General features: G+C 42.0%; 1 protein-coding gene across 4 annotated transcripts in view; it reads right to left on the bottom strand.

Annotated features, from left to right (window-relative positions):
• ATRX (ATRX chromatin remodeler) overlaps positions 1-15,285 on the bottom strand; it is a 141,043-nt gene that overhangs the window by 92,879 nt on the left and 32,879 nt on the right. For all 4 annotated transcript variants that reach the window (XM_077827054.1, XM_077827053.1, XM_077827055.1 and 1 more), the window contains 2 exons: positions 3,784-3,893; positions 984-1,051 (listed from right to left, as the gene is read on the bottom strand). In XM_077827054.1, coding sequence (XP_077683180.1) covers positions 984-1,051; positions 3,784-3,893 — 178 coding nt within the window. The remainder of the gene's footprint in view (positions 1-983; positions 1,052-3,783; positions 3,894-15,285) is intronic.

Genomic DNA, 15,285 nt, shown 5'->3' on the forward strand with positions numbered 1-15,285 from the left:
GGCAAAATTTTCATTTCAAAAGATGGCAAGCAGATATCTACTAATTTAGAACATTACTGAAACACAATAATTAACAAAAAAGACACTGAAAGGCAGTAGATTAAAACGTTGATTTAACAGTTCAGAAAACCAGAAATATTCAAGTACAGCTCCAAAAACCCTTGCCTAGCCTCCAGGAGAACTTGCCTGACAGAAGAATGTAAAAAATTGCCACATGAAAGAAACTTAAGTCTTCCCTGTTCAGTACGAGAATTATAAGAGTATGGTCTTTTGTAATACAATGATACAAACTGCATCTCCCTTTCTGACCCATATCACAGGTACAGGGCTACTGAGGCCCATTTTGCAGGGGTTCATGAGGTACTGGATGGGGGGAGGAAGGTGTCCTGAACTGTGCATACTCAGTGTATGTAGGAGAAAATTTTTCTTTTTGGAACGTGTCTGGAGCACACAGTCTGACAAAGACCAGAAAGTGAACAGGATAGAATGAACCTATTCTTGGTTTACTGGACAGATGCAAAGTTCTGAGTGGACCATATCTGGATAGTAATGAGAGACAATGTGGCCTCTGGTTGATGACATAAGAGTGAGTGAGGGTTTTAGCTTCTACCTCTTACATATATATTAGTGGGTTTGCAATTTACAGACCAATATATCAAGTTTTCTCTGGGAAAGTGAGCTTCAGTGGCCCACCTGATAAATGCTATTTATGGGATAATGATCAGAAAACATATATAAAGCTGGTGTTGGAAACTTAACTAAGTATACATAAACTGATGTTTAGGTTTTAGGTCATGTGATATTCAACTTTTAACTAAAAGGGCTAATTACTTGATTTCTTTATATTTATGTTTTCCTAGTTTGTACTAAAATTTAAAATTGAAATACCAACATAATATTATGGGTCTGTTGGCTGGACAGTGGGCATTTCATTATTGTTTTAATTGATGTGGGTAATATTATAGTGGTGTTTACATACTTACCTACACTGTTCATCCATTCCATCTGAATCACGGCTAATGTCATCACTCATATAATATTTGTAGCAAGTCTGCAAGGCAAATAGGTGGACAAGGAATTTTTTTTCAATTAAAGTGAGATGGAATTTAATAAATCTTTATGACTTAATCTAATGAATGCATTAAAGTCAGACTCTTAAAATGTTCTTAGAACTTCAGATCGCTGTCTATAAATGAAAACTAGAAACCCCTTTAAGATGTTCTCTCTCTCTCATTTTCACCTGCTGTTTACAAAATTGTAACTAATCTTAACAACACTCTAAAGACACAGCAGCTCCTACACAATGACTTTTCTGAACTGAATGGTACAAGCCTTATTTGAAAATTAAATATGTTTGCCTTCTTTTGAAGACCACAGGTTTTTTTTATTCTAAAACTTCCAAGTTGACTATTATTTTTTATATTCAGTATTGGTCTACACTTATCTTCGCATAGCTACATTGGTCAGGGGCGTGGAAGGAAACAAAAAACAAAAAAAAACCACCCTGACCACAATAGCTAAACCAACAAAACCCCCAGCGTAGTTGCAACTATCATTTCAACCTCATGTTGTTGTTGATGTTAGCAACGCAACAATTTGTACAGGAACAGAGTTTATAAAATTAAGTCTAAAACTTTTTAAATAAGATTTGTGCACTACCAAAAGCTGCTAAACATTAAGCCCACTTGATTAATAGTAATGACTGCGGTTCCTGAATTGGTTAGGTCAAATTCTGAAGTCTTTATTCAGTCTTTTTTTAAGTAGGGCTCCAGTGACTTATCAGTTTTCCTTGAACAAGAGCTGACAAAAGACTGTAGACCAAATGCTGCCCTCACTTGTACCCACTGTCATCACAATCCTGAAAAACAGCTTCAGGATCTATCCACATGTGGTGTGTATAAAGTAATGATGCACCCTCGCCTGGAATACAGAGTTCAGTACCTGGTCATCCTATGACAAAAAAAGTTATAGCAAAAACATGATTCAGAGATAGACAACAAGAGTAGTTAAGAGACGTAGGAAAACACCCCCATGATGAGATATTGAAAAGTCTGGAACTGTTTCTTATTTGTCTCTTAACTAAGGTAAAGGAAATGACACAGGGATAGAAAATAATGAAAGGTACAGAGAATTCCTGATCTGTTCTCCCTTCTTATAATATTAAAAAACAAGGCAGCATTCAATGAATTTAAAAGAAAGGAAATGTAAAACTGATAAAAGTAAATATCACCTTATAGTAGAACTCACTGACACAAGGCATAATTGAGGTTAAGAGTTTAGCAAGATTAAAAAAATAGATTGGACGCATATATAAAACTAGTTTCAGAGTAGCAGCCGTGTTAGTCTGTATCCGCAAAAAGATGGAAGTGAGCTGTAGCTCACGAAAGCTTAAGCTCAAATAAATATATATAACTCGACTATTCAGAGTTACAATGGGACTGGAAGCAATGTTCCTTGTGGACTGGTTATTCTGTACCTACTTTTGTCAGAGATTTTGTAATTTCCTGAGAAGCAGCTGGTATTGGCCCATTGTCTGAGTCAGGATACTGGACAAGATGGACCTCAGTTCAGATCCAGTGTGTCAATCCTTAAGGATATAGTACTAGACCAACTGAAAAACCTGAAGACCAAATACAGCCCACATCACAGACCCTACATGTCACTCCACCCATAGGCGCCAACTTCCCTCTTCCCAGTGCGTGCTCAACCCCTCCCCTGGCCCTGCCCCTGCCCCACCCTCACCCTGCCCCCATTCCACCCATTCCCCAAAGTCCCCATCCCCTTCCCGCCCCCTCCCCCTAAGTCCCTGCCCCTTCCCCACCTCCTCCCCTGAGCACTCCATGTCCCCGCTCCTCCCCCTCCCTCCTGGAAAGTCTTAAGCACCGCCAAACAGCGGTTAGGTGGTAGGAGGGTGGGGGTGTGGCCGGGAAGCGCTGGGAGGGAGGGGGAGGAGCGGGGATGCAGCATGCTGGGGGCGGGGGGGGAAGCTTGGCTACTAGTGGATGCAGAGCACCCACTAATTTTTCCCTATGGATGCTCCAACCCTGGAGCACCCACACAGTCGGCACCTATGACTCCACGAGCTTAAAGAATTGACACAACAGGGCATGGGTGAATTCCCCAATTGCAGGCACAGCATTGGGCCAACATAGGCCACCCTACACTGCCTCCTTCAAAGACTTTAATGTAGGGGCATGATGGAATGGACATGGGTTGGAGGTGATCTACCCACAGTGGTCAGTGCTACAGAATTCTGGACTGTGGTGCTGCCCATACACAACCAGTGGGAAAGTTGCCATAAGTTAGGGCGGACCCTGTCATTGATCTAATTTATATCAGGGGCTGTTTGAACTCCAGGTAGCTGCCTAGTTCCAAGTAGTGCAAAGGAGTCCTTAAAGTCACCTCTTCTTCCTTACCTTGGTGCTGAGCCTTTTGTGCTATGCCTCTTGGGAGAGGCAAACTGATATGGAGCCCTATTATAGCATATAAAACCATAAACACCAAAATGAGAGTAGCTTTGTGATATATTCCAAAATTATTAACACTTTAAAACTAATTCCAAAGAAACCACAATAAATTAAACATTTGTGGTGTATAAGCTTTATCAAAGTAACTTCATATTTTAATACTTGCTTTTCCCTTTTCTGCTATCAGTTTCCTTGTTTATGTACATTGCAAAGTTTAACAGGCTAACAAGAGAAAACAATACACAGAGAACACGTAGTGACAGATCACTTTTTTTAAGAAATGAAAAGGCACATGGAGGCACAGTTTATTACATACCTTACAGATAAGAACTTTCAGTGTAGGATGTCTATAGATTGAATCCTTTTGAAAATGGTTCACTTGTTGCCCACAGGCTGTACAGCTTACAATTCCATGCAGACCTTCCTCTATAGGGGATTATAAATGACATATTAGTTTTTAAAAGAAATCTATGAACAACTACTGTGTTTCCTTATCACAACATTTTGGTTTGTCAAATTATTTGTTTACTTCAAAACCCACTCTAATGCTTTACCACCCAGCTTTAGAGGAAGCTTTCTATAACCACTCACCCTTTTTAAAGGCTAATGAAGAAGAGGTTTTGGGCCATTATCTGCTTTCCAGATAAAATGTATCGAGGGGAAAAAAAATTCTTCCTTGGTGAAGTTATATACTTGGATTAAATTGTTATTTTATGAGGACATACTTGAACTGTCAGTAAAAATACATTTAATCATGGTCCTGCATTGTAAAGTAAAATCCCTCAACTTTCAGTTATTCTTCTTCATAAAATACCACGGCAGTTTATAAATAAATATTTTAATATTTCCTTCAGATTTTAAAATTTATTTCTGAATGAGAAATAAGGAAAACAAGTCTATGAAAAGTTAAAAATATAAATAAAATCTCTCTGATTTTGTGTGAAACGTTATATAAGATCAAAAATAGATTAAGGCAATATTTTGTAGCAATTGTACAGGACACCTCCAGACCATTCTCCTCAACACACTGTCCTGGAAGTTCACATTCATTTTGTCATCTATAAATGTTTTCTGTATCTGAAATGACAGTTTGACAAAATACACTTTGACCATCCTATTGGTAGCTACTACTCCAGTTTTCCAGTTGGTTTAGTCCTGTTTGCTGTGGTGGGGCTTCCACCTGTAGTGTGGTCTTTTAGTACAAACTGTTCCATTTAACAACTTTTATTCTTATTTATAAGCAGTGATGCTGTCAAGAAAAGAAGGGAAGCCAGCTGAGAAACCCCACAGCCACTGTTTTAAGTTGGAATCAAGCAGTAAAGCAGAAGGCTGCAGGATGACTTATGTCAACTGCAACCTGTCTGCCTGTATCAATTCAGGAGGCTGTGAATCCAAGAGATGAGACTTCGTTTAAAGGCTTTAACACACATACACAGAATCAGGCACAAATACCAAAAAGAGTTCAGGAACCTACTGAACTTTTCAAAAACAAAATACAGACTATTGGCAAAGATTCAGAGATTTTGAAAAAGGAGACAGAGCCTTAAATGGACTCAGAGTCTGTTAGGCTTAAGTAAAGAGGAAGAAAGCTTTACAAAGAAAGGTGAAAACAACAGATCTCATTCAGAGTCAGACATTTTCAGCTGCTGGGTACATCAGTGTGTGTTAACAGACTTGAGAATATTTTGGGATTCTTAGAACAAAGTACTTGATATGAAATGGAAAGGGCATTTCAAATCCTTGAACCAACTTCAGGCTTAAGATGGGTTTTGTAAAATAGGTACAGCAAGTCAGCTTTCCGGCCAGCCCCTGTTATATACTCGTGGCTTTTCCTTCCTTTGGCTAACAAGAAACACATTTTTGACATTGAAGGAAAATAAATTATTTTATTCATGGAAATCTCTATGCTAGTACTTGAGTCGAACACCTCACAACAGGATATACAAGTTTGACCTGCTCAACCCCATTTTTTCCAACTACTAGTCTAAAAGCAAAGATTTATGGTGTTTTATCTTACAGAACTGTAGGTTATATTTCGATCAGAATCAGTATATTATCCTTAATTTTGACAAAATGTAAGATGTCAACTGGTAATTCAGCTTACCAGGAAGAGGACAAGAAACATTTGGCTGGTATTTTCACTTTATATTCCTGTTCAGCACCACATCTATAAAAAGAATAGATGAAGACCTGACCGATCCCAGGCCAGTTGCACCATTTCTGTAATTCCTCAAACATTCTGAAGATTTTATCCCTCCCATAGTGTCTAAACTAGTTCTTATAAAGGTCAGAACCAAAGAATAGGAAAAAAGCTGTAGTTTTATATTATATAATATAATGGTATTGGCTTGAATTCAAATTTCTGGCAGTAAAATTCCAAGGAACTCCATGTCCACTCAAGCCTCATCCTTTAGGACCTTAAGCTTGGTTCACTAGATTGATATGAATACAAACTGTGGAAAGCAGCTCTTGACGGAGTGTGCCACTTTGAAAATGGTAATTAAAATCCTGAATTTCATCTAGAAGTTTCCTGGCTGCCAAAGCCGAGTATGAAGTATATGTTTAATATTCTCTTGCTCAGAAGGTAAATAGCCTCCACTTGTACTAAGGTGTGTGCCAGATACAGCCTATTTCAATACTGTAGACTAGTAGTATGGATGACCATGACAAGATCTGAATCAAAGAATATTGTCATTAGTATATCTGGCCAGTAATTTTATACTACATATGCTATTATAAGTGTTCTATTTTCATGAATATCAGTGTGTTCAAAACTCTGTCTATCCTGACAGAAATTTCACCAGATTTGCATGGTAAATAAATACCTGGTTATATCAATATTCTGAATGTTATGCTAGTTTTTATTCAAGCTATACTGCAAGGTTACAGTATTTTTTTAAAATAAAGTTACAAGGTCTGTTCTTGCTCAAATCGTTTACATTACCATTACTAAAAATATTTCAAGATAGAAAGTGAGGCCATGTCTATCAGTACATCTGCAGGCAGCAAGAGTCTCTGAAACATTCAGTTTAACCAAAACTTGTATTTTAGGGGAAAGGAGGAATAGTTAAGGAAGACAGGAGCTAGATGGTTATGGGGCAATCACTAATGAAATACAACGCCTTCGACAACTAGGTCACAAGACCAAATGTGGCCCAAGATGATAGTTGTCAAAAGTCATTATCAGCCAATGAGTGCTTGGTGTTTAATGTAAGATGAGTTGCTAGTCTCTGTCCATTACACGGTGGACAGGAAACAACACACAAAACATTACCAAAACTGTCACATTTAGAAGACAGCCAAAGATACATTGGACACTATCTAGAGGTTAAGAGGCTAGTGCAGACATAGTCCCTCCAAAATATGGTGGAAGCATACTACCATGTCAGCGTGGGGAAAATCTGCACTGCTTCAGCCTATGCTATGCTTGTTTCATGGATAGAATGAGGGTTTTCACCTCCAGGGGTACCAACTTGGCAGTTTTCACAAGTACTATATTCATTTAAATATGTTAGAAAAATACACAATTAAGTTTCCACAAAGTAATGAATGCTACTCACTATGTAAAATTTTACATAACACCGCACTGTTTTTATAGTGTTTTGCAATCAACACAAAGCAATCACTGGCCCATCAGCTGGACAGTAGAAAGCACCAGCAAAGAACACAAAGGCTCTCTCTATACACAAAGTTGCACCATTTTAACTAGAGATATGACACTGCACCAATTTATCATCATCTCCCTTACAGACATTAATATCATCACACCTTCAGTTAAACCCATGCATCATCTTAGTTCATACAAGATTCTGAGATAAAATAAATATCTTTTGGAATCAAAACCATGAAGGAATTCCAATGTGAAACCATACAGGATTTCCAGGAAGACACATGAAAAACTGTAGAGTTGCTGCAAAACTATCCTCTCCACATCCCACTCACCCCTTGCATGTATTAGACCTTTAGATATTTCTGTAGGAACAACTACCACCAAACTCAGCCGTTTGGAGGCATCTATTTAAATATATCATATAAAGAGAACATGAAACATTGCAAAACAGAAGGTTACTACCCCAAAAACTGAGTTGTCCAAACGTGTTACCGCTGCAGAACCACAGTGCAGGAACTGTATATCACACTCAGGAGCCAAGAAACCTTTAACTGCATAACTATTATGGGGTCCTTGGATCTGAGCATTCTAGAAAATGGTACTATAAAAGGTCACATAACCCTTCTATCCACTCTCTGACCTTTACTCTTCTTGAGTATTTATAGACTCTGAAGAAGGAAGGGCTGATATATGAATCTTCAGAAGCAATATATTAGGAAAATTCCATTTAACAGAAGGTAACCTTCTGAAGGGAGTGCTTATTTTACTCCTGGGGGAATTCTGCACCACTGCGCACATGCAGAATTCATGTCCTGCGCAGAATATTTTTTCTCCACAGAAAATACATTCTGCCGGAGAAGTCCTGCAATTACGTCTTTCACCGACCAGGAGCTGCTGTGGCGCCGAGAGAGCAGCCTCAGCTGCACGTAGGGAAAACAGAAGAGACTGTGTTCCTCATAGCACCCTGCCTGTGGGGCCAGGTCAGGAGGCATAGGATATAGGTGGATGGACAGCATTGGGCACATGGGGCTGCTGGGGGGAGGGAGGGGTGTCACAGACTGCAGTTCAGAAGGGCTGATGGGGAGAAGACTGAGGGGGGGGGGAACTGAATGGGAGTGGGGGTGCAGGGACACGAGGACAGGGGAGGGGATGGATGAGTGAAGGTGCAGAGACACATGGAGATAGGGGGAGAAAGTGGCTGAGTGGGGATGCAGGGCCACATGGGAACAGGAGGGTAGAGGGACGCATGGGGCAGTGGCAGATGTGCCTGACTGAATTAGAGGCTAGGGGTCAGCCAGATCCTGCAGGGGGAAGACTTCCTAACAATCCCTTTACCCCACAAAAAAACTCAACTGTTCCATACTCCTCCTACCCACATCCAACAACCCTCAAGGTTCAATCCCAAGCTCCTTCCCTCTTCCTCAGCTCCTCCATTACCCCTGACTCCCCCAAGCCTTTAAACTGCTTCTGAAGCGTGTAGGAAATACGTTTCTGTATTATAGTTTAAATGAATTATTCAAAGTTTTGTATTAATATGCCTAGTAAGGAATCTATTTGTCAAAAAATATTTCCCTCAATCTTACTTATTGTCTGTAACAGTTACAGACATACTTGTTGGCAGGTATTGTGAAATAAACTACCAAAGTAACTGAAACTGGCAGGACTGTATTGTGATATTTTGACAAATAAAATAGCCAGAATTTTGCAGAATTTTAAAATGTGTGCAGAATTTTTCATTTTTCGACACAGAATTCACCCAGAAGTATTATTTAAACAAGGACAGAAGCAATCCCCTACTAAACCAATCTTTTGATCTTGCTCCAGACTCAAGAGAATAATGCTTTGTGAACTGAACACAAAAGAGCAGATTTTTTTCCAGTGGAAGCTGCAGACACTCCGTAACTCTGAAAGGTCACTTCTATTTAAGTAGCTAAGCAAGAATTTAGGAGCCTAACTTTAGGCACTTAGGTTTCAAAATTTTGACCTAAGCCCAGGACAAAACTGAATAACGTGGCCTGCATTCTTATTAAATTGATGTAAGCCTCCCTTTGAAATTTCTGGGCAAAAGTTCAACATTTTTTCTTCAAAGACTGCCCCCCTGTTAACCACAACATCAGAAAGTGATGTTAGCAAGGAAGAGGGGGTTATGGCTAATCCCCGTTACACTGTATTCCACAAGGATGGTGGAACTGCCTGAAGTAATAATATGTAATAGTTATTTAATATCAGTATATAATGCTGCCTGTATTTTTTCCTAAGACTTATAACTTGCTAGGAAATGGAAGAATTTTTTCTTGGATCAAACTAACAGGCAATCAGCTAACTAAACACCATTATAAATAGCAATCTAGATGCTCCACAAATGTTTGTTACAGGACACAAAGTTGCGTCATTTACCCATGGCAAATTAAAACAGGATTACAAACTCTAGTCCAGACATATTCTCTGTATTTTATGGTGTAGGTGTGAGGGCAAAAGACTCTCCAAAAAGCTCAGAGGTCAGAAAAAGTAGAATCACCTCACCATTGGTACATGGCAGGCAGAAGATGCTTATAAATGTATACATATTGATGATACAAACTTTTCTATTTTAAAGGTAAGGGGATTGAACAAAGCTTAGGTTTTAACACTGTTAAACCACCTGCAAACTCTTGAAATTTTTAAAGTATATGTTTTCCTTGGTTCCTTCATTCTAAAAAGAAATTTCTTAACTCTAAAGAGAAATGAAATAGTTTAACCTGTAAAGTACTCAGAAACCAGGATGACTGATGAAAAGATTAAAAAAATTGATGAAAATGGCTGCTGTTCTTTTAAAATAAGAGATGTATTACTAATGAGAAAAAAGACAAGACATTGCTTGTAAAGGGCATTGAATACCTAACTGACCCAGCTTGAAGAAGTCAAATTAATCTGGTCCCTGCCCTATCTTTAAGACTTTTGGAAACTAAATGAAACAGGGAGAAGGCATGTAACAGTCCTTTCACCCACAACATACCAGGAAAGCATGCAAACCCAAATCTTGGTCCTTGGCTGCCCTGAAACAAGATAGTTTACATTTGCTGATCTTTTCTCCAGGTTAAAACAACTATATCTACCCAATGTTTGCTCTGGTGAAGAAAAGCAGACCAAGCCATGGAAAGCTTCATAGATTCCAAAGCCAGAAGGGACCTTTGTGATGATCTAGTCTGACCTCCTGCATAACACAGGCTACAGGACCTCACTGAATTAGTTCCTGTTTCAACTAGACCACATCTTTTAGAAAAAGATACAATCTTGATTTAAACATTTCCAGTGACGGAATATCGACCAAAACCCTTGGCAGGCTGTTCCAGTGGTTAATTACCCTCACTGTTAAAAATGTGCACCTTATTTTGAGATTGAATTTGTTTAGCTTCAACTTCCAGCCACTAGATACTAGTCTGTCTTTGTATGCTAGAAGGAAGATCACTCTAGTAACAAATGTATCTTCCTTATTTAGGTACTTACAGATTGTGATCTAGTTACCAGTTAACCATCACTAAAAGCATGATTCCTTTAGTCTCAAGTTTTCCAATCCTTCAGTTATTCTTATGCGTCTTCTCGGAACCCTCTCCAATTTTTCAACACCTTTCTTGTATTGTGGAGACCAGAACTAGACACCCAGAATTCCAAGAAATTTTGCACCAGCACCAAACACACAGGTAAAATAACTTCTCTACTCCTGGATATTTCTGTTTGTACATCCAAGTATCACATTAGCCCTTTTGGCTACAGTCTCTCACTGGGAGCTCACATTTAGCTGATTATCCACCATGACTCTCAAATCTTTTTCAATGTCACTGTCTCCCAGGTTAGAGTTCCTCATCCTATAAGCATGGCCTGCGCTCTTTGTTCCTAGATGTGTGACTTTATATTGGACTGTATTGAAAAACCGTATTATTTGCTTAAACTCAGTTTATGAAGCAACCCAGATTGCTCTGTATCAGTGCCATCTTTATTATTTTACCACTCCCCTAATCTTTATGTAATTTGCAAACATTCTCTGTAATTCTGTTTTCTTTCAGGTCACTGATAAACGTTAAATAGCATAGGGCTAAGAACCAGTCCCTATGGGACCCCCGGTACAAAAAACACCTGCCTGATGACAGATTCCCACATTTACAATTACATTTTGAGACCTATCAGACAGTTTTAAATCATTTAACATCTGCCATGTTGATTTTATATCATTTTAGGGGGTTTTTTTAATCAAAATGTTGTACAGCTCCAAGTCAAATGCCTCTCACAGAAGTCTAGTACATCAATACTATTACCTTTATGAACCAGCCTTCTAGTCTCACCAAAAAAAAAAAAAAAAAAAAATTGATAAGATTTATTTGCAATACGAGGAAGTTACATAAATGTAACTGGAGGTTCTTCAAGATGTGTGGTCCTTCTGTATTCCACTGAGGGGTTATATAAATGCGCCATGCATCCAGAACCAGAGATTTTGAAAGTAGTAGCGTCCGTTGGTCCATGCATGTGCTCTTGTTCCACCTCATAGTTTCGTCTGAGGCAATAAAGGGAGAGGCGGACCAACCATGCCCTCAGTTCCTTCTCCACTGCAAACCAAGAAATCCACAGCAGAGGAGAAGGAGGGCAGGACTGGAATATAGATAGGGACCACACATCTCGAAGAACCTCCAGTTACACGTAAATAACCTCCTCCTCTTCTAGCAATGGTCCCTAATGTATTCCACTGAGGATGATTAACAAGTAGTACCTAGCTAAGAGGAAGGTGTGAAGAAGATGATGGAACCGTGGAACGGAGAACAGCTGCACAGAATGAGGCATCCGTCGCAGAGTCTCACATCAAAGCGTAATGGAAAGAGAATGTATATACTGAAACCCATATGGCCTCCCTACATATGTCCGAAAGCAGTACGTCATGAAGCACAGCTGTGGTCAATGTTTGAGCTCTCATGGAGTGGGCTTGTACCCCAAGGAGTGGAGACAGTTCTGATAACTGATAATAGGGCATAATGCACCCTGAAACCCACTTAGAAGCCCTCTGAGCGGAGATCACTTGCCCTTTAATTCTTCCCACTCCAGCGATAAAAAGTCTAGTCCTCTGCAGATAGACAGTCAGGGCCCGGCAGATCTCGTCCTCTGCAGACAGACAGTCAGGGCCCGGCAGACGTCGAGGGAGCGAAGGCAGTATTCTTCCGGAAAGAAAGAGGTTAAGTGTACGAACTGGTTAAGATGAAAGCAGGATACAACCTTTGGCAGAAACTTAGGGTGCAAGCTCAGGGAAATTTTGTACTTATGAATATGGTAGAGGGGGGAGGTCTGCCATCATGTCCCCTAGTTCATCAACCCTTCTCGTGGCAGTAATAGCTACCAGGAAGGCACCCTTCATGGAGAGGCGAGATAGGGAGCAGGTTCAAAGAGTTCAACACCATCAGAACAAGACTGAGGTGCGACTGGGGAGCGATGCGTCAAACAGGAGGATAAGTCCTTAGGAGGCCCTTCCAAAACCTGGTAATCAGGAGGGATGAGTAAAGGGAGTGCCCTTCCAGAGAGGGGTGGAAGGCACTGATAGCGGCTATGTGCACCTTGATGGAGTTGAGAGCGAGACCTGACATCTTCAGGAAGAGGAGAGAGTCCAAAAGAAGGATGTCCACATGTTCAGGAGCAATACCCCTCTGTTGGGCCCATGAGGTGAAATGCTTCCACGTGGCCTATAGGACCACCTTCTGGGCTTCTGTCTGCTACTTGAGAGGATTTCTTGTACTGCTGATAAACATTCCCGCACTAGCAAAGATGCCCATCCAAAAACCAAGCTCTGAGATGAAGTCTGTATATTGGGATGGCGGATCCTCGTGCTGTGTTGAATGACGAGTTCCAAGAAAGTTGGCAGCGGAAGTAGGGAACATGCTGATGTGGAGAAGAAGGGGAAATCAGAACTGGCAAGGCCAGAACAGGCTGATCAGAATGGCAGTCATTCTCTCCCATCTGATCTTGTGTAGGACACTCCACAGGAGCAGTAGGGGAGAAAAGGTGTAAATAGATCTGGTCTAACCAGAGGAGGGAAAGGGCATCACCTCGGGAAAGGGAGCAGAGTCCCCACACCCAGAGCAGTACTGGGTGCATTTGCTATTGATGTGGGAGGCAGAGAGGTCCAGATAGGAGTCCTCCAGCGGTCGAAAACATTGACGACCACAGAGTCATGGAGCTCCCATTCGTGGTCAGTCATGAATTTCCTGGTGAGAAGTCCGCAATTACATTTTGAGTCCTGGGAAGGTATGCTTCCGACTAGGGATGTAAATATGGTTTAAAAATAGTAACCGTTAGAACTATTAAAATTCTATTTGTTAAACAGTTAACCATTAAGGATTTCACATACACGGGGAACTAGGGGTGCGTCGGGTGCTGCAGCACCCCCACATCTTACGCGGAACCCGGCTGCCGGCCCCGCGCTCACAATGGAGTCTTGGATGCGGGGCGGGCAGCAGAGCCCCTGGACTCTGGGCCAGCAGCCAGGATGCCGGGCAGCAGCCAGGATGCCGGGTGGCAGCAGAGTTTAATCGTTAACCTAAACCGATAAGACTGATGCTTATTGGTTAACTGCTTAAACTTTTACATCCCTACTGCCGACAACAGGATCTTGTGAGCAATGCACCAATCCTAAAGACAAACTGCCTCCACACAAAGTGTAGGTCCCATGTAGCAAATGGTGGTGGTGTTTTCTGACATGATAAGAACATAACAGGAGTGGATGGACGGGAGAAATGCACGACACGCTTTCAGCACTGCCCGAAGTTCCAAGATGATGATGTGCATCCAGGATTCCAGAGCAGTCCAACTCCCCTGAGTCATGTGCTTACCCATGTGGGCACCCTATTTGACAAGCAACACGTCTGTGATGATTGTCGTGCTTGGGGAGAATGGAAGGAATGGTATCCTGGTGTAGACCTGTCCTGGGTCCGTCCACCACTTGAGGGAGGAGAGAACTTCGTGGGAAACGGTCAGTAGGAAGTCTATGGTGTGGCATGTGGGAGAAAAGGGCCTCTGGAGCCACAACTGTAGGCAGCAAAAGTGGAGATAAGTGAAGGCGGTACCATATGTGCAAGCCGCCATGTGGCCAAGAAGAGAGAGATCAGTCTTGGCCTGAACAGAAGGACTCAAAATCACCTTGGAAACTCAGCTCTTGTAGGGTCTGGAACCTGTCCTCCAGTAGGTAGGCGCATGCCAAGATTGCATGGATGTGGGCCCCAATGAATTCCAGGGACTGTATAGGATCAAAAGTCAATTTTTCAATCTTTATACTCACCCCCAAAGAGGAGTGGAGTGTGAGCAGCATGGAGTTCAAGGCGCAACCCTCCCCTTTTCATTGTGCTGCTAGCAGCCAATCATCAAGATATGGGAATATAAGGATCCCTTGGCACCAGAGGTGGGCTGCCAGTACCGAGAAAACTTTGGTGAAGACCCAAGGAGCAGTGGTGATTTGGAACGGTAAAATGCTGTATCAGAAGTGACAGAGGTCTGCCATGAATCTCAGAAAATGTCTGTGGGTAGGATGGATATCCACGTAGAAGTAAGTGTCCTACAGATCAAGGGTCATAAACAACATGTCTTTTTCTAACAAAGTAATGGTGGCTGCTATGGTGACCATATGAAACTTTGGCTTGCATATGAAGCGGTTGAGATGACTGAGGTCTAAGATCAGTCTTCTTCTTCAGCATGGGCAGCGGGTGGAGCCCCCCTTCAGGAAGGCCAGCCCCCTGCTCTGCCACTTCCACCTGCGCTCCCCCAGCCCACAGCTGGAGACATAAGTGCGACCTCCCCACCGCCCAGAGAAGCCCTGAGCATCATCCCTCTGCTCCCCGGCCAGAAGACCCCTGGGCTGACTAAAGCTCCGATCACTCTGCCCCTTGGCCGGAGGAGCCCCAGGCTGGCCGAAGGCCAGAGCGCGTCCTCACCCCCTACATCCCCGGCCGGAGGAGCCCTGGGCTGGCCAAAGCCCTGAGCGCCCCCCACATTCTTGGCCAGAGGAGCCCCGGGTGGGCAAAGCCACGAGCATCCACCCCCCCTTGGCTGAAGCAGCCCTGGGCTGGCTGAAGCCCCGAGCCCCCATCCCACTTGCTTGGAGTGCCCCCACCCAAAGAAGCCCCAGGGCAGCTATAGCTGCACCTTCCCTCCCCAGACCGCAAGCCACCCCAGGGAAAAGCGTCTCTCCCAACGCTTTTG

This window comes from Eretmochelys imbricata, chromosome 9 (assembly GCF_965152235.1).
Source record: "Eretmochelys imbricata isolate rEreImb1 chromosome 9, rEreImb1.hap1, whole genome shotgun sequence".
Classification (NCBI taxonomy): Eukaryota; Metazoa; Chordata; order Testudines; family Cheloniidae; genus Eretmochelys; species Eretmochelys imbricata.